The sequence below is a fragment of the Peromyscus eremicus genome, chromosome 7, assembly GCF_949786415.1.
Source record: "Peromyscus eremicus chromosome 7, PerEre_H2_v1, whole genome shotgun sequence".
NCBI classification, from domain to species: Eukaryota; Metazoa; Chordata; class Mammalia; order Rodentia; family Cricetidae; genus Peromyscus; species Peromyscus eremicus.
Window position 1 is genome coordinate 103,086,961 of NC_081422.1, and position 21,575 is coordinate 103,108,535.

At 41.4% G+C, this 21,575-nt stretch overlaps 1 protein-coding gene across 4 annotated transcripts in view; it reads left to right on the plus strand.

Annotated features, from left to right (window-relative positions):
* The window catches only part of Prkar2a (protein kinase cAMP-dependent type II regulatory subunit alpha), a 69,779-nt gene that overhangs the window by 41,145 nt on the left and 7,059 nt on the right, over window positions 1–21,575 (plus strand). For all 4 annotated transcript variants that reach the window (XM_059268702.1, XM_059268701.1, XM_059268703.1 and 1 more), the window contains exons 5-9: window positions 6,601–6,707; window positions 8,523–8,676; window positions 15,557–15,658; window positions 15,809–15,883; window positions 20,867–20,932. In XM_059268702.1, coding sequence (XP_059124685.1) covers window positions 6,601–6,707; window positions 8,523–8,676; window positions 15,557–15,658; window positions 15,809–15,883; window positions 20,867–20,932 — 504 coding nt within the window. The remainder of the gene's footprint in view (window positions 1–6,600; window positions 6,708–8,522; window positions 8,677–15,556; window positions 15,659–15,808; window positions 15,884–20,866; window positions 20,933–21,575) is intronic.

A 21,575-nucleotide genomic window follows, 5' to 3' on the forward strand; every position in this document is an offset into this window, starting at 1 on the left:
CCTCGTCACTGTCCACTTTATATATTGAGGTGGGGTCTCTCACTTGAACCCAGAGCTTGCTAGTTTGCCTGTTGTAACTATTCAGCTTGCCCCAGAGGTCCCCTATCTCAGCCTCATGGGCACTGGGATTATAAGTGAGCTGCCACACCCACCTCACATTTCTACATGGGTGCTGGTCTCTACACTTGAGGGGAAAATAGTACACCCACTGAGCCATTTCCTCAGCCCCATTTTTTCCCATTTTTATATTCATATTCCGTATTCAACCTTACAACAAAATATATCTAGCTGTACTTGCTCTGCTACATATATCTACCCATCTCTTGCCAAAGGGGTCAGCATAATTTTTCCTAAAGAGCCAAACAGTAATCATTTCTGTTACAGCTTTAGCTCTGCTGTCTGACATCAGCACACTTTGACCTGAATGCTCTGATGTGCATGTCATTAACTTATGGTTCGAGTCTATTTGTTTTCCTTACACAGTACTAGGAGTCGAACCTAGGACCTCACACATGCTAGGATGCTAGGAAGTGCTTTAGGTTTCCTGACTGGCCTGAAGTTCAATTTGTAGAGTAGGATAGGCTTAAACTCACACATGATGTCTCTGTGTGTACTGCCAAGCCCATCCTTGAGCCTTATTTTTTTTATTTTGAGACAGGATCTCTGTTGCCCAGGCTGGCCTTGAGCTCCCTCTAGCCCAGGTAGTCCTTGAGGATCTTCATACCTTCATCTCCCTAGGAGCTGAGATTTTAGGCCTGCACTATCAGACCTGGTGGTGAAATGCACTAATCTTAAGTATACATTCAGGTCTGATAAGATTGCATGCACAGGTAATCTTTAATCAGATACATAACATTGTCCTCAACCTCAAAATGTACTACTCATGTCTTTCCATAATTAATGCTGCCCCTTCCCATTTTGGAGGCAACTACTGTTTTGATTTATTTCACAATTGCTTAGTTTCATTTATTTTATAATTATACATAAATAGAATTCTACAGCATGAACTATTAACATTAGTATTATTGTTTTGGTTTTTTGAGACAGGGTCTCTTTACATAGTACTGGCTGGCCTAGAACTCACTATATAGACTTGCTGGCCTCAAACTCACAGAGATCTGCCTGCCTCTGCCTGTCTCTGCCTCCCCAGTGCTGGGATTAAAGGCATGTGCCGCCATGCCTGGCAAATTGCCTATTTTTACACACTTACTGCCAGGAAGATAACTTAGTAGCTATACAAATAGGAGGACCTGAGTTTGGATCCCCAGCACCCAGATAAAAAGCTCAACATGGTTCCATACATTTATAACTGAAGCACAGTGGGAGTGGAAGCCTTCAGATTCTCAGAGCTCACTGACCTCCCAGTCTAGCCAATCAGTGAGCTCTGGGCTGAGTGAGAGACTCTGACCCAAAAAATAAAGTAAGGAAAAGTGGAGAAAATATACACTCAGTGTCAGACTCTGGCCTCCACATGTATGTACACACATTCCCAAGTACAAATGTACACACAATTCTTTAAATTTCAAATTTATAATAAAATCACCTTTAAAACACTGTGTGTGTGATGTCTACATATAGCTTATGCCCGTGTGAGACCAGAGAGGATGTTAGGTGTCCTGCTTGTCACTCTCAGCCTTACTCACTTAGTCTCTCAGGAGCCTGACATGAAGCCTCCGAAGTTCTCCGTTTTCACCTTTCACCCTTAGCTTTTTGTGTAGGGACTAGGGATTTGAACTCAAGGCCTCTTGTTTGCGCACCTAAGCACCCTCACCTGTTGAGCCAACTACTCAGCCCCCATATGCCTTTGAACTGTACTGACCAGTTACCATGTTCCATCATTTACTGTTCTCCTCATGTGTAGGTTTGTGTACAGAGGGAGACAGAGGGAGTTTTGTTCTGAGCCCTTTATCCATATGTAAGACTTTATGACTTTCCATTACATGATATTTGGGGTACTTTTTCCAAGAACAAAAATATTTCCTTAATTGTACATTTTTTATTTTGTTTTGTGGGGTTTTTGGTTTCATGTAGCCCAGGCTGGACTTAGATTCCCTGTGTAATTGAGAATGACCTCAAGGGCTGGGATTACAGGCATATGCCACCACACCCAGCCTAAAAATTAATAATGTTCTTTTGGTGATACTGGGGATTGAACTCATGGCCTAGTGCATGCTGGGCAAGCACTCTACAACTAAACTATATTCCCAGCTCTTGGTTCTGTTTCTCAGTCAAGGCACATAATGTATTTGATTGTGGTGATGTCATTTTGTTCCCTTAGTTTTGTCCCCTCCAGTGTAAAATGTCCCCTTTCCCAGACACCTCATTCCAGTTTCTAGAGAATGCAGGTTCCAAGAGGAGCTGCTCAGAACAAGACCCTCCCTCAGACCAGGCCTAAGATGTCCCTTAGTTTGGATTATACGTGAACATTTGAATGTTTTGCCAGTATTTTCTCTCTTTTGAGATTTTTTTTTCCTTTTTCTTGGCAGTATTTAACCAGAAAATTTCAGGGAATGTTGATCTATGTTTCACATGAGAGTGGATGGCACACAGTAGCAAGCATTCTTTTTAAGTCTCTGTCAGTTTGTACGGTATTCAACAGCCATGGAACTTCAGAATTAAAGATGGCTTTTGGCATTTTATTTTAGGAAGCATAGTCACTCTGACAGAAATTATATGGAATTTCACAAAAATAAAATCATTCCATTCTAAGTTAAAGGTGCTTTTTGTTTGTTTGTTTTTTACATTCTGGTCCTGAGAATTGAACCTAACTAAGCTGGTGTGTGTGTGTGTGTGTGTGTGTGTGTGTGTGTGTGTGTGTGTGTGTGGGCGCGCGTGCGCGCGCACGTGTGCGTGCATGTTGAGGAGGGATGCATGAGAATGTAGAGGCCAGAGGGAAGCTTTAGGTGTTATTCTTTAGATGCTATGTACTTTTTCTAAATACGTTTTTTTGGGAATAAGACTCAGGCTGACTGAGCCATCTCTCCAGTCCCCCCACCCTCTTTTTGTTTGTTTGTTTGTTTGTTTGTTTGTTTGTTTGTTTGGAGACATGGTGTCATGTAGGCCAGACTGCCCTTGAGCTCTCTAAGTAGCCAAGAATGACCTTAAATTTCTGATATCCCTGGGTTTTGGGGTTTTTTATTTGTTTGTTTTTTTCTTCGAGACAGGGTTTCTCCATGTAGTTTTGGTGCTTGTCCTGGAACTCACTTTGTAGACCAGGCTGGCCTCGAACTCACAGAGATCTGCCTGGCTCTGCCTCCCAAGTGCTGGGATTAAAGACGTGCACCACCACCACCACCACCGCCACCGCCACCACTGGTCCGATTTCCCTGTTTTTAACCTCAGTGTAAGTCTGGTATTTTTTTGTTCCTTGCCCCAATATTTTTTTTTTTTTTTTTGTTTGTTTGTTTGTTTTTCGAGACAGGGTTTCTCTGTGTAGCTTTGCGCCTTTCCTGGAACTCACTTGGTAGACCAGGCTGGCCTCGAACTCACAGAGATCCTCCTGGCTCTGCCTCCCGAGTGCTGGGATTAAAGGCGTGCGCCACCACCGCCCGGCTCCTTGCCCCAATATTAATCTTCCTGTCTAACAGAGGGACTACAGTTCGAGGCTGAGAAAAGTATTTGGTCAGAATTTAGTACTGTTGTTACCTTTTTTCCAAAAAAGTTTTTATTTACTTAATATGGACACAGTGTTCTGTCTGCATGTATGCCTACAGGCCAGAAGAGGGCGCCAGATCTCATTACAGATGGTTGTGAGCCACCATGTGGTTGCTGGGAATTGAACTCAGGACCTCTGGAAGAGCAGCCATTTTTCTTAACCACTGAGCAATCTCTCCAGCCCGTTGTTTCCTTTTTATTTTATTTATTCATTTAATTGCTTTCTGGTTATGACATATAGTGTTGGTAAGTATGTATTTACATGTGTTACACGTAAGTGAAGCTGTATTACCTGTCCATTAGATACCACTTTTTAAGTAACATTGTGTGGTAAAATGTTCTCCTTAGATTTGCCTCCTTTAGTTATAAAAATTGATGAGGTAGAAACTAAACCTTTTTTAGAGGTTAGTGCTGTGCTGGCCTACTCAGAGGTAAACATACTACTCTACAAGATAACCTCCAAGGCTGTCTGCTCTTTAGAATAGGTAATCTTAGGAATGTCCACATCTTTAGGAAAGTGACAGCACATGGTCTTACATACAGTGTACTGGAGCCATCCAGGTAGGTGACACTTTGGGTGCAACTAGGGAAACTGGAACCATGATTTAGATAATCAATTTTTGTAAAAGTTGTTGGAAACCTTTTATTTTTAAAATAATGATTATCATATGTTAATTATGAAAATTAGTGGGTTTCACTGTGACATTTCCATATATGTAAATGTTTCTTCCAACCTTCCCTAACCTCCTTTCTGCTGTTCAACTTTTCCTTTCCTAATAGTCGATAGTCCTTCTTCATTTTCAGGTTATCTTTTTTGTTGTTCAGTTTTCACATGTAAGAGAGAACATGACCACTTTGTTATGTGAATTTTAAAATGGTTTTATAATAAAAAACCCAGAGCCAGATATTGGGATAAATGCTGAAAGATCAGAGAGAAAAAGGAACAAGCCACAGCCACTTCTCACCTCGTCAATTCCACAAATCCTCTAACTGAATGTCTCTGAGTCCTCAGCTAAAAGGGGTCCAGCCGAAAAAGGCTTCACCTGAAAAAAAAAAAGGCTTAGTTTCTGTCTCCTTATACTTTATATACCTTTTTCTGCCCAACCATATTACTTACTTGTAGTGCTGGGATTAAAGGTGTGTGACTCCCAAGTACTGGGATTAAAGCTGTGTACCACTACTGCCTGGCTCTGTTTCTCTCCTAGACTGAGTCAATCTCATGTAGTCCAGGGTGGCTTTGAACTCACAGAGATCCAGATGGCTCTCCGCCTCCTGAGTGCTAGGATTAAAGATGTGTGCCACCACTGCCTGGCCTCTATGTTTAATCTAGTGGCTTATTCTGTTCTCTGATCTTCAGGCAAATTTTATTAGGGTACACAATATATCACCCCACCACTTGTCCTTCTGTGTCTGTCTGTCTTCATTTAATATGATACTGTCCATTTCTATCTATTTCCTACAAACAACATTACATTTTTCTTTATTTACCTCATTGTGTAGGTTCCATATTTTCTACTCCCTCTCACATATTGATAGGCATATATGCTGATTTCATATTTTGGCTCTTACGAATAGTAACATAAAAATGAATATGTATTTTTTTTTGTCTGCTGACTTCATTTCCTTTTGGTGAATACCCAATAGTGGTATAACTGGATCATATGCAGTTTTATTTTTAGTCTTCTGAGGAGCCTACATACTGTTTTCCATAATGGCTCTACTAATTTACATTCCTACCACCAGTGCTCATGGGTTCCTTTTTCTTCCTATCCTCACCAGCATTTGTTCATTTTTTGTAATAACCATTCTAATTAGGATGGCATGAAGTCTAAATGTGGTTTTGGTTTGCATTTTCCTGATGACTAAGGATGTTGATATTGAGGCTCTCCCAATTTCTTTTCTTTCTTTTTCTTTTCTTTTTTAGACAAGATCCCATACAAATATCTTAGTCTGGCCTTGAATTCTGCCTAGATCATGGTGAACTGCTGATACTTCTGTTTCTCTTTCTCCAGAGCTGGAATTAAAGGAGCGATTACACTACCAACTGAGCCCTAGCCCTAGCCTTCTCTGTATTCCCCCTCCCCCTTTTTTTTTGAGACAGGGTTTTTCTATTACTTAACACTGGCTGGCTGGCTGGCTGGCTGGCTGTCCAGAACTCACAAGAGATCCACCTGCCTCTGCCTCTGCTTCCCAAGTGCTAGGATTAAAGGTGTGTTAAACTTTACTTGGCTTTGTACTTCTTTTAATAAATATCTCTTCAGATCATTTACCTGTTTCTTTAAAACTTAACTACCCTTCTTCATTTTTTAACATAATTTTGGGCTTCTAAGAGGTTTTGTTTGTTTGTTTTGTTTAATTTTTCTTTTTTGACATGAAGGGGATTGAACCTAGGGTCTTGCACATGCTAGGCAAGTGATCTGTGACAGAGCTTTGCCCTCAGCCCTGGTGGTTTTTCTTTCTTTCTTTTTTTTTTTCTTTTAAGTTCTCTATATATTTTGGATATTGATTCTCTGTCAAATGAGTTAGCTTTTTCAAGATAGTACTCACTCAAAAGAATTGGCAAGCCAGACTCAAGAGGCTAACAGAATGATCAAAAATTCCAACCAAACTCACTGGGTGTGGTGACATATGCCTTTAATTCCAGAACTTGGGAGGCAGAAGCAGGCAAATCTCATGAGTTCAAGGTCAGCTTGATCTACAGAGTAAGTTCCAGAACAGCCAGAGCTACATAGAGAAACCATCTTGAAAAATCAAAAAAATAAAATAAAAGAGTTCCAAGCCCGCCTGGGCTGTATAGTAAGACCCTGTCAAAAAAACAGAGAAGGACTTGGCAATTGTTTCTTCTCCCCAGTGCCGGCATTAAAGGCGTGCACCACCATGCCCAGCTGATGATTGCATTTTCTCAGTAAATGTAAAAGCCATCTGTTCTCTTTGTGTGTACCTTAGGAGCAGCTTTCTGAAGTTCTCGATGCCATGTTTGAAAAGATAGTCAAACCTGACGAGCATGTCATCGATCAAGGAGATGATGGAGACAACTTTTATGTCATAGAACGGTAGGAGATGCTTTATGATTACTTGGCCACACTTCCTTGGATTCCTTTTTTTTTTTTTTAATGTGTATGGGTGTTTTGCCTGTGTGTATGTCTGTGCATCACATGTATACCTAGTGCCCATTGAAGCAAGAAGAGGGCATTGGATACCTGGGACTGGAGTTACAAATGGTTGAGTCACCATGTGGGTTCTGGGAAGCAAACCCTGGGCCTCTGGAAGAGCCACTAGTGCTCTGAACCTCTGAGCCATCTCTCCAGCCCCAGAATAATTGTTTTTTTGTAACTTTGGCTGTTATTAATGTTGTCTGATGGGTAGCCCCACACATCTTTTCAGTATCTTTCTCTCTTTTGGAATGGTTTCATAGGGACTTACTTGTGCATCTGTATTCATATGTGTTTGTGATTCCACGTACCTTAGTGTGGCTGCACCAGTGTTCGGAAGTAAGAGGACAACCTCAAATGCTGTTACTCAGGTGCCGTCTAATTTAATTGAAACAGGCCTTCTCATTGGTCAGGAGCTCCATGATTAGTATAAGAGAGCCAACCAGCAAGTTTGGGGATCTGCCCAAGTACATGCCTCCCTAACTGATGTTTGCTTGTTTTTGTGTGTTTGTTGAGACAAGGTTTCTCTGTGTAGCCCTGGCTGTCCAGAACTCGATCTGTATACCAGGCTGGCTTCGAACTCACAGAGATCCACCTACCTTTGCCTCCAAAGTGCTGGGGTTAAAGGCATGCACCATCACCCAGCATGCAAGGGCTTTACCAGCTGAGTCATCAAAGCCCTCAAATGATCTCTTTAAGTCACTTGTTAATGTGTTGTTAGCTGTCTACAGAAACTCTGAAAAGTTTGTTTGCTTCTGTGGTGTGTTGAGCATGCCTGTCTCTCTAAATGTTAGTCATTTCTGAGTACTTTTCTTGAGCAATAATTTGCAACTAGTAGGTAGAAGGTTGTGTCATTATTTTAATCAGTTCTATCCTTGTTTCCAACAAACCATGAAAGAAATACTTTACAGTCAATACTTTCCACAGAATACTTGATAAAATGTAACATCTTTTTGTAATAAACTGTTTATCAGATAAGATATAGTGGCTTATCCCTATAAGCACTCAAGAACCTAAGGCCACAGGTTAGGACTTCAAGGCCAGCCTGGGCTAGGCTGAAAGACCCTATTCTCCCTCCATGGCCCAGGAAAGACTGATGTTGAGGAAGGGTACCTGTGCTCTCGATTTCTGGTCAGTACTGTGCCGGAAGCCCTAGCTAGTATAATCGGCAAAAGTATACAAAGTGAAATGCAGGGCTGGAGACATGGCTCAACAGTTAAGAGCACTGGCTGCTCCTCCAGAGTACGGTTTCAATTCCCAAAACCCACATGGTGACTCACAACCATCTGTAACTCCAACTCCAAAGAATTGGACGGCCTCTTCTGGCTTCCTTGGCACTGCATGTACATGGTGCAAAACACCCATACACATAAAATTAAGAACAAAACAAAATCAAATGCAAAAATCATTTGTATATTTTCGCGAAATTATGTTGGTTATTCCCTTTTGAGGCAGGATGTTATGTATCCCCTTAAACTCACTGTGTCGCTGAGGATGATCTTGAATTTCTGATCCTCCTGTCTCTAACACCTGAGTGCTCTAATTCTAGACATGCACCCCTGTGCCTGGTTTATCTAGATCTGAGATCAAACTCAGGGCCTCCTGCGTGCTAGGCAAAATGTCCCCAGCTCTGCCCCGCCCCCTTGTGTTTTGTATGTATCAGTCAGTCTTAAACCTTGATCAGAAGTAATTAATTATTTCTTGTCATTCTTCTAGGGGAACCTATGACATTTTAGTAACAAAAGATAATCAAACACGTTCTGTTGGTCAGTATGACAACCGTGGCAGTTTTGGAGAACTAGCTCTGATGTACAATACCCCGAGAGCTGCTACCATTGTCGCCACCTCAGAAGGCTCCCTTTGGGGATTGGTGAGTGAGAGAAATGCATGGTATAGTGTTAACTGTCTTTTATAGCCAGTTATCTGAAAAATATGCCGTAAAAGGTCTCATGTAAATGTATTTTTCCATTTTCCTCAATGACTTGGCAACAAATCTTTTAAGTTACGGAAATATGAGTGGTCTGTAACCTTGTAGTGACAGAGCTCTTGCTACATTTTTGCATGTTTGTATTAGGCAATTAGAGAGAGAACTCTGTATTAAGTAGTCCAAGAGGGCAGGCTACAGAGTGAGATTCTATCACTAATTCACATGTACACACAAAAGAGGAGGAAGAGGAGGAGCAGTAGCAGTGACGGTGGTGTTAGGAAACCCTTTGCTAGTTAGCACTTTCCACCTCTGGTGATATATAGCAGTTTGCTTTGTGGTCAGTCACTCACTTGTCGTTTTGTCTACGCCCATGTCCCATAGACTTAGTTCAGGAATGCTAATGACCATATTCAGGGAAATGGAATTTTGCTTTAAGTAAAACACTACTGTGGTTCTTATATCATATTATCCACTGTTTATCTCATTTCTCTTTGTATTAAGTTACATGTCCATAATCTGTAACTCTTCCTTCACAAATATCTTATAATACAAATTCCATATTTCACTTTTGTTGTTGTTTTTCAAGACAGGGTTTCTCTGTGTAGCCCTGGCTGTCCTGGGACTCACTCTGTAGACCAGGCTGGCCTCAAACTCAAGAGATCTGCCTGCCTCTGCCTCCTGAGTGCTGGGATTAAAGAACAAGATCCCTGAATCTAATCTCCTTTGTTCAGCTTTTTTTTTTTTTCCTGACCATTACCAATAACAACTTGTAACCAACCCCTCTTAAATGATTACAAATATCCATAGCCAATATTTTGGGAATGTGGGCATTGTTCTTTAGACTATTTTCTGGGGGCACTGGTATCTTTGGAGAAACCTTAAGAAAGTTGGGATAACAGTGAAGTCCTGACTGGAGTAGTCCCTGAGACTGGACCATCTCAGCCAGCAGCCTTGAAGCTGTTTGGATGCACAGTTTTGAGGAGACTGTAATAGAGACATTTTGAAATGCTAGGTCAGCTGGGCCATCCATTTTTATTGGTGTTTGGTTCCTTTGTTCTGAAAATACATAAACTTTTCTTTTTTTTTTTTTTTTTTAAATAATTTATCTTTATTTTATGTGCACTGGTGTATGCATGCATGCCTGTGTGAGGGTGTCAGATCTTGGAGTTACAGACAGTTGTGAGCTGCCATGTGGGTGCTGGGAATTGAACCCGGGTCCTCTGGTAGAGCAGTTGGTGCTCTTAACCACTGAGCCATCACTCCAGCCCCTACATAAACTTTTAAAGGTAACATGCATTACAAATATGGAATATGTGGTGTACACAAGTCAGCACAAGTCAGTTAAAGATGACTTTTTGTTTTTGTTTGTTTTGTTTTTGTTTTTGTTTTTGTTTTGTTGTTTTTTGGTTTTGGGTGTTTTTGTTTTTGTTTTTTTTTTTTTTTTGAGCAGGTAAAATATACCTTATATGTCTTGTAGTTCTTCTAGGTTTTTGTTTTGTTTTGTTTTATGCCGGTAGCCAGGATTTCAGGGGGGTCTTCCCTGACCGAACCTGATTTTCTTTAACCCAGAATGAATCCACAGCTTCACATTTCCTGTGGAAATAAAAGCATAACCTCTCCCCCAAAGCAACATATCTTTTGACTTCCATTTTGAAGTCAAGATATTTTTAAAATATATAGGTTGGTTTAATTTAGCAGCTTTCATAATCCAATGCCTCTTAGCAGTTATTGCTCCTTCCTCAGCAGTCAAACAATTCAGAGACAACACAAAAACATACAGGATCCAGACTCTCTGTGTAGTTCCCATCTTTACATGGCTTATTATACCTTTTCATTACTTTATTCCTTTTATAAGGATTTTACTATTGTTAAACTTTCTTCCCCCCCACCCCCCTACCCCCGCCCCAGAGCTGAGGACTGAACCCAGGGCCTTGAGCTTGCTAGGCAAGCACTCTACCACTGAGCTAAATCCCCAACCCCTAAAACTTTCTTTTTCTATGACTGTCTATACCTTCTCTTTTCTCTTCCAAGCCTATGTACATTTTAAAACACACTATAACCTGTTTAGAGTTGTTGTTTTTTTCCATCTGGATATGTCTTTACTGTGTATCTATAATCTTTTCTGTCTGCATGAGCAAAACTTAAACCCACCCTGAGGCTTAGTTTATGGCATGCTGGCAAGGCTTGCTCTGGAGTCTCAAGCCCAAAGGCAGTGGCTGGGAGATGCCTGTGTATTGTGGCCCATGTGAGAGACTGTGGGAACCCACTATGTGGCTTAGCTTATGGTATGTTGGCAACTGCCAGGAGATGCATCTCTGTACTGCTGCTAGTATGAGAGACATGAGACTAGGAAGCTGAGTTTGGCTCCATTTTTGTGTGTTTAGAACCCCCCCCTTTTATTTTTTATTTTTTAAGAGATTTATTTATTTATTATGTATACAACATTCTGCCTCCGTGTATGCCTGCATGCCAGGAGAGGGCGCCAGATCTCGTTACAGATGGTTGTGAGCCATCATGTGGTTGCTGGGAATTGAACTCAGGACCTCTGGAAGAACAGCCAGTGCTCTTAACTTCTGAGCCATCTCTCTAGTCCTAGAACTCTTTTTTAACCTTTCTCAGGTCTCATGTGGATGTAGGTGCTGGACATTTGGGCACCAAATTTGTATACGGAGTTTTTGTTGGGACTGCCGGCTCCCAAATAAACACACATACACTTAATATTAATTACAAATGCTTGGCCAATAGCTCAGGCTTATTACTAACTAGCTCTTACATTTTAAATTAACCCATATTTCTTATCTACCCTCTTCCACGTGGCGGTACCTTTATTAGCATGGCATATTCATCTCCTGTTTCCTCTGCATCTGGCTGGCAACGCTCTGACTCCACCCTTCTTCCTTGTGTCCTTAGTCTGGTTCTCCCACCTAACCTTATCCTGTCCAGCTATTGGCCAGTCAGCTTTTTTATTAAACCAATCACAGCAATAAATCTTCACAGTGTACAAAGGGATTATTCCACAGCAGGCTGCTCTTCCATAGGTCCTGAGTTCAATTCCCAGCAACCACATGGTGGCTCACAACCATCTATAATGAGATCTGGTGCCCTCTTCTGGTGTGCAGGCATACATGCAGGCAGAAATACTGTATATATGATAAATAATCTTTAAAAAAGAAAGATATATTTTTTTATATCATGTAAATCTCAATAAAAAAGGAATAATCATATTGATATTGGACAACAGAACAAAGAAAATTACAAGGACAAAGAAGAGCAAATACTACACAATAATGAAAGGTACAGTCTACCAGGAAGGCAGAGCATTCCTCAATATGTGTACAATGAACAACAGCAGCTTCCAAGTAAGTAAAACTAATAGGAGATCTAGACAGATCCACATTACAAATGATGCAGACTGGCCCTCAACACTGACAGGACTACTTGCCAGAAAACCAGTGAGGACATAGAAGAGCTTAACTATATGAACCAGCAGGATCTAATTAAGATTTATAGAAGACACACAGCAGATTATGTATTCTTTTCAAGAACATGGATGGCCACCACAATAGATCTGATCCTGGAATGTAAAATTAATCTTAACAAATCAAATATTGAAATCAGTATGTATTCTCTAGTCATAATAGAGATAATGAAATTCTCCAAACATTTGAAAATTACATAACACACTCTTAATATAAGTAATATAAATTTTAAAAATAATATAAGTGAAAAAGAAAGTCTCGATGCAAATTATTTCAAAATATAATGGGCTATAAAATAATCCATCTTTTGGTTTGACATGAGAGTTATGGACGTAAGACAAGTGGCTGTGTCTGAGCCTTGCACAAGTTAGATGCCCAGAGAGCAGCACCAGACCTCTGGTGCTAAGGCATCCTCCTGTAGGATCCCTGCCCTGCCCTCCTGCTTGAGACCACTCCATTCTCTTCTCCTGATATGGGCTAGGGACCTGTGAAGATGCCTCTGGGCCTCTGCCTGTCTCCTGCTTCATTTGGTTACTTTGCAAGCTGGATCTATCTTGAAGCTTCAGTCCTATTTCCAGAAATTGAACTTTCAGAAGGTTCAAAGGCAAGAGTTTCTAAATGCCTGCTGAGGATGAAGCAAGGCCACAGTTTCTTCCTTTGGATTCTACATTCCCGCTTAAATGAGCAACTGTCTCTCTGGCCATCACACTTAGTCAGAGGATGGATTCCTGGCAATCATGAGTGAAAGTAACATTCCTTTTCTCATTTGAACATCAGGGCTCTTTGCCCTCTTGTACACTTACTGCCTGTGGGAGTTTCCTCTTTACTGTTCTGTTGGCTGCTACTCAAATTTAGGTGGGCATCTTGGGGTTTTTTATGCTATTCACAACCGCAAGAACTGGCCTTATACAGCATAAAATGAGAATTATGGGAAGTATAAAAGCATATATACGGAGGATCGAAGATCAGACTAGGCTGGGATGTAGCCTAGTTGGTGGAATACAGGGAGTCCTGGATTCAGACCCCAGCACTGCATAAAACCAGACATGGTGGGGCTGGAGAGATGACTCAGTGGTTAAGTACACTGGCTGCTCTTCCAGAGGACCTGAGTTCAATTCCCAGCACCCACATGGCAGCTCACAACTGTCTATAATTCCAGCTCCAGGAATTTTGACACCTTCACACACACACACACACACACACACACACACACACACACACACGCAAAACACCAATGCACATAAAACAAAAATTAATTAATTCTTTAAAACCAAACCAACAACAACAACAAAAAAAAACCCACAAAAAACAGGTAATAATAGCACATTCTCGGGTCACAGGGTGAGTTCAAGAGCAGCCCGGCTTACACAAGACCTTGTCAACAAATACATAAATACATTGGTGGGACTGGAACCACAATGCATAAATCACTGAAGAAAGTATCAATTCTTAACAGCTAGAAATACAGTTTACTTGTGTAATTGTAATGATTTAGTAACATACGTAATTATAAAATGCTGTTTTTTAAACAACATCCAGACATAAAGAAGGGAACTTCATAATTATCATTTTTCTCAGTCTTTTTTTTTTCTTTTGCGATAGGATTTCACTATGTAGTATTGGCTGGTCTCAAACTCATAGAGATCTATCTGCCTCTGGCTCCCAAGTGCTGGGATTAAAGGCATGTGCCATCATACCTGGCAGCAGTTTCTCAGTCTTAATTGCCCTCTTTCTACAATATTCTTGGCCTAGATTGGCCCAGAAAATATACAGAAATTGAATTCCAAAGATAATGGCATAATATTCCAAAGTATGAAAGTAGCCTATTATGTGATAAATTCTTACTTAACCTTAGAATTCAGAAATCAGTGACCGATGATGCAACAACCCATGAGAGCAGTCAGACTGAGGAGCTCCTGTCAAGCAAGCAGGTGGTGAAGAAAATGGAGACCAACTTAACTAAATGCCAGAGAGCTGTAAAATAGTATGCTGTGGTTTAGGGCAGTGGAGGATGAAGAGCCCACCATCCCCCGTGCTGGGAGTGTAAGTGACTCTGCTGATTAGGTAAATGAAACCGAGCTCACAGAGATCTAAAGGCGTATGCCGCCACCACCCACCTCCACGGCTCTTTTACATACCGATTGCCATCTTGAGTGCCTACCTATCTATCCTCCTGTCTTTTCATTCATTTAACTCTTACCCCTCCCTTAGGTCCCTAGCAAATATGTATTTTTCCTGCAAAACTATCTTTCATCACCTACTGTGATTATTCTTTCCCACTTAGAAATTCTGTTTTTAAGACTTAAAATTTAGCTAAGCAGTGGTAGTGCACACCTTTAATACCAGCACTCAGGAGGCAGAGGCAGAGGCAGAGGCAGGTGGATCTCTGAGTTCAAGGCCAGCCTGGTCTACATAGTGAGTGCCAGGACATCCATTCTCTACACAGAGAAACCTTGTCTCGAAAAAGGAAAAAAAAAAAAAAGACTTAAAATTTTTTTTTGATAGCACTGGAGATTGAACAGAGGGTGTCCTGCATTCTAGACAAGTGCTCTATCACTGAGCCACACTCCAAAACCATTTTATTTTATTGTGAGACAGAACTAAGTTGCTGCGATGGGCCTAGTACTTTAGACTCTTCTGTTTTACCTTTCTGAGTGGCTAAGATCATAGGCTTACACTGCCATGGCCTGGAATCCATCCTGGAAATGATTGTAGCATTTGCTTTCTGTACTTTGACCTAGTACATTTCAGGTCAATTGCTATCTTGAACTAAACACTTAAAATCCCTATATATATTTCCCCTAGCGTATATCAATTGCAAAAATTCTTATATATTTTATACTTTGTTTTTGTTTTTGTTTGAAATAGGGTCTCACTATCATCCGGGCTGACCCAGAACTCACCATGTAGCCCAGAGTGGCTTCCTGCCTCAGCCTCCTAAGTATTGATTACGACATGGGCTCTGTATATTTTGTGTTGTCTCCTCATTACAGTTGCAAATCCCTGGAGGGCAAGAACAACCTGATTATTTGCTTTTACTTCTGCCTTTTCTGAAGGGTGTCTTTGGAATTGAATAATGACTATGAGTACCAGGTATTTAATGGGAGTTTTGTTTGTGTTCTATTCATGGCCCATAGATGGCACTCACTGAACACAACAAGCCACAGTTTTGGAGGCTTCTGCCTAGCACAGGTTAGAGATTTTTTTTTCCCAGCATTATTAAACCCTGTGGATACACTGACTTCCATAGGTCTCTAGTGTCTGCAGTGGTTCAGCTATTTAAACCATAGATACTTTCTTACACAGACATGTACTAGAATTTCCCTATTTTTTTTTTCTTGTAGGATCGGGTGACTTTTAGAAGAATCATAGTGAAAAACAATGCAAAAAAGAGGAAGATGTTTGAATCATTTATTGAGTCTGTGCCACTCTTTAAATCACTAGAGGTAAAGTTTGAGCAAGAGTCTGTTTATATGACTTAGGAAAAGCTTTAAAACTGCTCTTAGGTTTTCAAATAATACCGTTCTAACCTAGTTCTGTAACAATGACATTCAATCAAGGTTTTTTTCCTTATACTATATAACTGTGTTATATAGATGTCAGAACGAATGAAGATTGTGGATGTGATCGGAGAAAAGATCTATAAGGATGGAGAACGAATAATCACTCAGGTGAGTTGGGGGTCTCACACAGCTCCTTTCCTGGGAGTCATCATCTAAAGGAACAGTGTATCACTTGTGGGCAGAGTATGGTAATGCACACCTGCAATGACAGTACTTCAGAGGCCAAAAGAGTAGGTTCATAAGTTCAAGACCAGCCTGGGTCACATTGTATTACTCTGACTCCAATAGAAAACAAAGACTTAGCTGGGCAGTGGTGGCACATAGCTTCAATCCCGGTACTCAGGAAAGAGAGACAGGAGGGCTCTGTGAGTTTGAGGGCAATCTGGTCTACATAGAAAGTTCCAGGTTAATCAGAACTATGTAGAGAAACCCTATCTCCAAAAAAAAAAAAAAAAAAAAAAGCAAACAAACATGTCGTCCACTATTGGAAGCTGTGTTGCCTACAAAGACCTCTGAAGTTCCTTGATGTCTATCTCCCTGATACATGGAGATCTCTTGCCCTTTTTCCATTGAAGTACTGGGAATTGAACTCACCGCTCAGCAAGTCTTCTGCAACTGCTAAGCAAGTCTTCTGCAACTGCATCCTCAGCCCTTTTTCTATTTGTGTTTCGAGACAGGGTATTATCAAGTTGTCCTAAACTCAGAAGCTCCCTGAGTCACTGTAATTGCAGGCATGTACCACCAGGCTCAGACTTCCATTCCTTTTGTTGGAATCCAGAGAAAGGGCTGGAGAGGTGGCTCAGAGGTTATAGAGCACTGACTGCTCTTCCAGAGGTCCTGAGTTCAATTCCCAGCACCCACATAGTGGCTCACAACCATCTGTAATGAGATCTGGCGCCCTCTTCTGGCCTGCAGGCAAACATGCAGGCAGAACACTGTATACATAATAAATAATAAATCTTTTAAAAAAAGAATTCATGTGCTGGAGAGATGGCTCAGCAGTTAAGAGTACTGGCTGCTCTTCCAGAGGTCCTGAGTTCAATTCCCAGCAACCACATGGTAGCTCACAACCATCCCTAATGAGATAGGATGCCTTCTTCTGGCCCGCAGGGATACATGCAGGCAGAACACTGTATACATAATAAATAATAAATCTTTAAAAAAAGGAATCCAGAGAAAACTGGGGGCCTATGCTCTCTGTTGTCTCTGCTGACATAAAAGCAGCCTTTTGATGATGTGACACTAGAATCTTCAGCATTCGTGATAATCCGATCTATGCGATGTCTTGATTTATCCTTTGTATCTTTTTCATCAGTTATTTTTGGATAATGTAAGATCATCATACAGTGAACTGGACCATTATAATTAAAGAAAGACTGAAAAGTGGGCACACTGGTACATGCCTGGAGTCCCAGCACTTAGGAAGTGGAGGCCAGTGGGCCAGGAGTTGAGGGTCACTCTCAGCTACATAGCAATTTCTTGGTTTTTCAAGACAGGGTTTCCCTGTATAACAGCTCTGGCTGTCCTGGAACTTGTTTTGTAGACCAGGCTGGCTTTGAATTCAGAGATCCACCTGCTTCTGCTTCCTGAATGCTGGGCTTAAAGATGTATGCCACTACAGTCTAACTAAAATGTCTTTTAAAAATATTACGTGATAATTCCCTCTGTCTGCTGTATTTGTGTTTTAATTACATGTAAACAGTCTGAGGAACTTTTCCAGACACACACTTCCCTGCCGGTGGGTCTGACAAGAGCACCGAGGGGCTGAGCTGAGCTGGGCGCTGTCTGCCCTAACACAGCTGGGCTGAGGAGGAGTTTTGGATCAGAGTGGATCCAAGGCCTAGAACTGGCCCCAGCAGAGCTTGGGAGCTAGTCAAACTTAGGATGAAAGAGAAGGAGAAAGCCTCACTAGAAGAGAGAAAACACCAACAGAAGTATGATGTTCATTCGAGGTTACATCTCTGAATGGCTTTGCTTTCTAGGTTCCCTTATATAATTAAGATTAGGATAAACAAGACTGGAGTGATAAACTCTGTGATAATGCATGTGAGAAAAGTGAGAGTATAGAAAAGGAAGTAATTAAACCATGTCATTTCCTAGAGGAAATATCGCTGGGCCTAAAGAGTAAGTGCAACTTCTTTTACAGGTTGTTTGAAACTCAGTCGTTGCCTTGAATGTACAAAATACAAACTCCATGAAATGTTCATGTTTACTTTGTTGTTTATAAAGTAAAAGTTTGCTTACATTTATATTACATACTTATTAAGGCAAGGGACTATATATATTAAAAACACATTTGTTCTGCTTGAGGCATAGCATTTAAATCATTCTCCACATTATTGCACATCAGCACTACAGTGTATGACATGCATGCCATCTGCATAAGAATACTAGCGAGAGCCAGGCAGTGATGCAAGCCTTTAATCTCAGAGGCAGAGGCAGGTGGATGTCTGAGTTTGAGGCCAGCCTGGTCTACAGAGTGAGTTCCAGGACAACCAGGGCTACACAGAGAAACCTTGTCTTGAAAAAAAAAACAAGAAAAAAAAATGATAACCAGTGAGGCTGGGTATGGTGGCTCATCCCTAGGAGCTTATCTCTTTCATCTCACACTGTTGACCTGGAGTTGAATTGTATCTGAAATTCCACTAGCATGTGTGCAGACCGGTATTCTCTTTCCTTCCTTATAATCATGTGCCTCCTTTGCTCAGATTGTTAGTTCTCTTGCTCATCTCTGTGACCAAATTTCTGACGGAAGCAACTTCCTGAAGAGAGGGAATGGAGGTTTATTCTGGCTCACAGTTTCAGGGAGTGTCAGTTCATCACAGCGAAGGAGCTAGTTGGGCTGTGGTAGCTGGTCCCTCACAGTAAAGACAGTAATCAAGGAACAGACGGAAAGCAGGGCTGGACTGTAACTCTCCTAGTCCCACTCCTAGTAACTTCCCAAGAAAGTGTTACCAGTTGGGGGCCAAGTGTTCAAACATGTGAGCCTTTGGGAGACATTTCCATCCAAACTATAATACAACACTCTTCTTTTAGGTTTTGACAGGGTATTGCTCTGTAGCCTAAGCTGGCCTCAAACTCACAGCAATCCTTCTACCTCAGCTGTCTGAGTGCTGTGATTATAGGCATGAGCCATCAAGCCCAGTCTGGGACTAGGTTAACACAGGCAAGTTATCCCGCCGTTTGGGGTGTGAAGTGGTCAGTCAGAATTAGGAAGTCTGTCCAATCCATACCAAGATGAATGTGTGGTAGTGCACTGGGGAGGCAGAGGAAAGAGGGCTGATGAAAGGTTGAGACAGACTAACCTGGCATACATAATGAGTTCTGGGCCAGCCAGATCTCTGTAGCCAGACTGGTCTCAAAACAAAACAACCAACTGATAGATAGCACATGATTACTATTCAATTGTCCATGGTTTGAACACAGTAGCTAGTCCCTCTACCAGTGTTTGAAAGCCCATGGTTCACGTCTGTCCTTTCCTGTAGCACTTGCCATCCTCCAACACAGCTGTATCATCTACTGATCATCATATTTCTTGGTTAGTTTGTTTGATCCACTGACATGTCCCTCATGTCCCTAGGACAATGCCTGCACACAGTGAGAACACAGTACATTATTTGTTGAATTACTTGGATGGGTGGTTCAGCCAGGTAGTTTAATAGTAAACCAAGCAAAGGGAAAACCTAAAGTTCAGAAAGATGGTGTCAAAGCACCTACTGTGTCAAGGCAGAGAGAGACCCATGCTGTCCTTTGTGTATTTGTGGGGGACGGACAACCTCGAGTATCATTCATCATATGCAATCTACTTTAAAGAAAAAAAAATAAAACAACAAAACCCACCAAGGTCTTCCTGGATGTGGTGACACATGCCTTTAATCCTAACACTCAGAAGGCAGAGGCAGGCACATCTCTGAGTCCAAGGCCAGCCTGGTCTCTACAAAGCTAGTTCCTAGACATCAAGGCTACACAGAGAAACCTGTCTCAAAAAACAGACAGAGCCAGGCAGTAGTGGCGCACGCCTTTAATCCCAGCACTTGGGAGGCAGAGACAAACGGATCTCTGTGAGTTCGAGGCCAGCCTGATCTACAGATCGAGGTAGGACTGTTACATGGAGAAACTCTGTCTTGAAAAATTAAAAAAAACAAAAACAAAAACAAAAACCCGACAGAAAAACAAACAAACCACATAAGCAAGGCCTCTCCCTGGCCTGGGACTTGCTGGATCTACCTGTGTCTGCCTGGCCTGCACCAAGCTTTCACATGGGCAACACCACACCTTGCTCCTCCTACCTCAAATACAGGCTCTGAGAATTGAACTCAGGTCGTTGTGCTTGGCTTGCCATGCTTGAGCTTCCTCCGCAGTCTCTTCTTGAAGGCTGTGTTTGTTGATCAAGAGTATTCCTAGACTTCTGTCTTAGTCTGTGTTTTACTGCTGTGAAGAGACACCATGACCATGGTAGCTCTTATAAAGGAAAGCATTTCACTGGGGTGGCTCACTTACAGTTCAGAGGTTCAGTCCATTACCATCATGGCAGGGAGCCATGATGATACTCAGGCAGACATGGTGCTGGTGAAGTAGCTGAGAGTCCTACATCTTGCAGGCTACAGCAAGTGGTCTGTGACAATGAGCGAAGCTTAAGCAAGAGACCTCAAAGCTTTCCTCCACAATGACACACTTCCTTCAACAAGGCCACACCCCCCAATAGTGTCATTCCTTATGAGCTTATAGGGGCCAGTTACATTCAAACTACCACATTTTCACACTCCAGGACTTACCTTGACACAATTTGCAGTATTCTTGTTTACTGGTCCCTGGAATGGGTTTTTGCACACAGATATAGCCAGTCAGAACAACAATGCTGTGTAGTTGGTGACCTGGTCATATTCTTGGAGATAAATATAAAGACTTAAGAGGTAGGAGATGTGTCAGTCATAATTGGGTTAATGTCCTTAATGATCAGGATCCTCTAATTTGTTATGAATTTGTTAGCCATTGATCTACTTCTTGAGTTGGAGATAGAGACCTGAAGTCAGATGGGGCTGACAGTCTTCAGTGTTATATGTGACTCTGACCTAAGCTCCTCTTTTTCAGGGTGAAAAGGCTGACAGCTTTTATATTATAGAGTCCGGGGAAGTGAGCATCTTGATTAAAAGCAAGGTGAGTTTGGGTGGTGCTATGCCAGGAGTGTGACTACCACTAATAAAGATTTAGTATATTTTTTCTTATCCTGATTTTGTCTCTGTCATATAATTAGTGAGATGAGGGATATTGACCTATAAATAAGAAAAATGTAAAAACACTAATAAATACAGGAACACTGTATAATAGGTATATATGAGGTTGGATGTAAAGAAAGCATCGAACACTGCTAGGGGGCTGGGAGGCAGTGGTTCATGCCTTTAGTCCGGGAGGCAGAGGCAGGCAGATCTCTGTGAGTTCAAGGCCAGCCTGGTCTACAGAGTGAGATCCAGGAGAGGCACCAAAACTACACACAGAAACCCTGTCTAAAAAAAAAAAAGAAAGAAAAAGAAAGAAGAAAAAAAAAGAAAAGGGAAAAAAAAAAAACTGCTGGAGGAAGTTTCCATTACATTCCTATTAGGTCATTTGTGGATAGAGAGATGTTGATAATTAATGACCTATAGGTGGGAAGAATACTTTTCTTTCTTTCTTTTTTTTTTTTGAGACAATTTTATGTGGTCCGGGCTGGCTTCAAATTCAGCTATGTATATAACTGAGGGTGACTTTGAACTTGTGATCCCTTGACTCCACCTCCCTTATGATTATAGTCATATATAGGCAT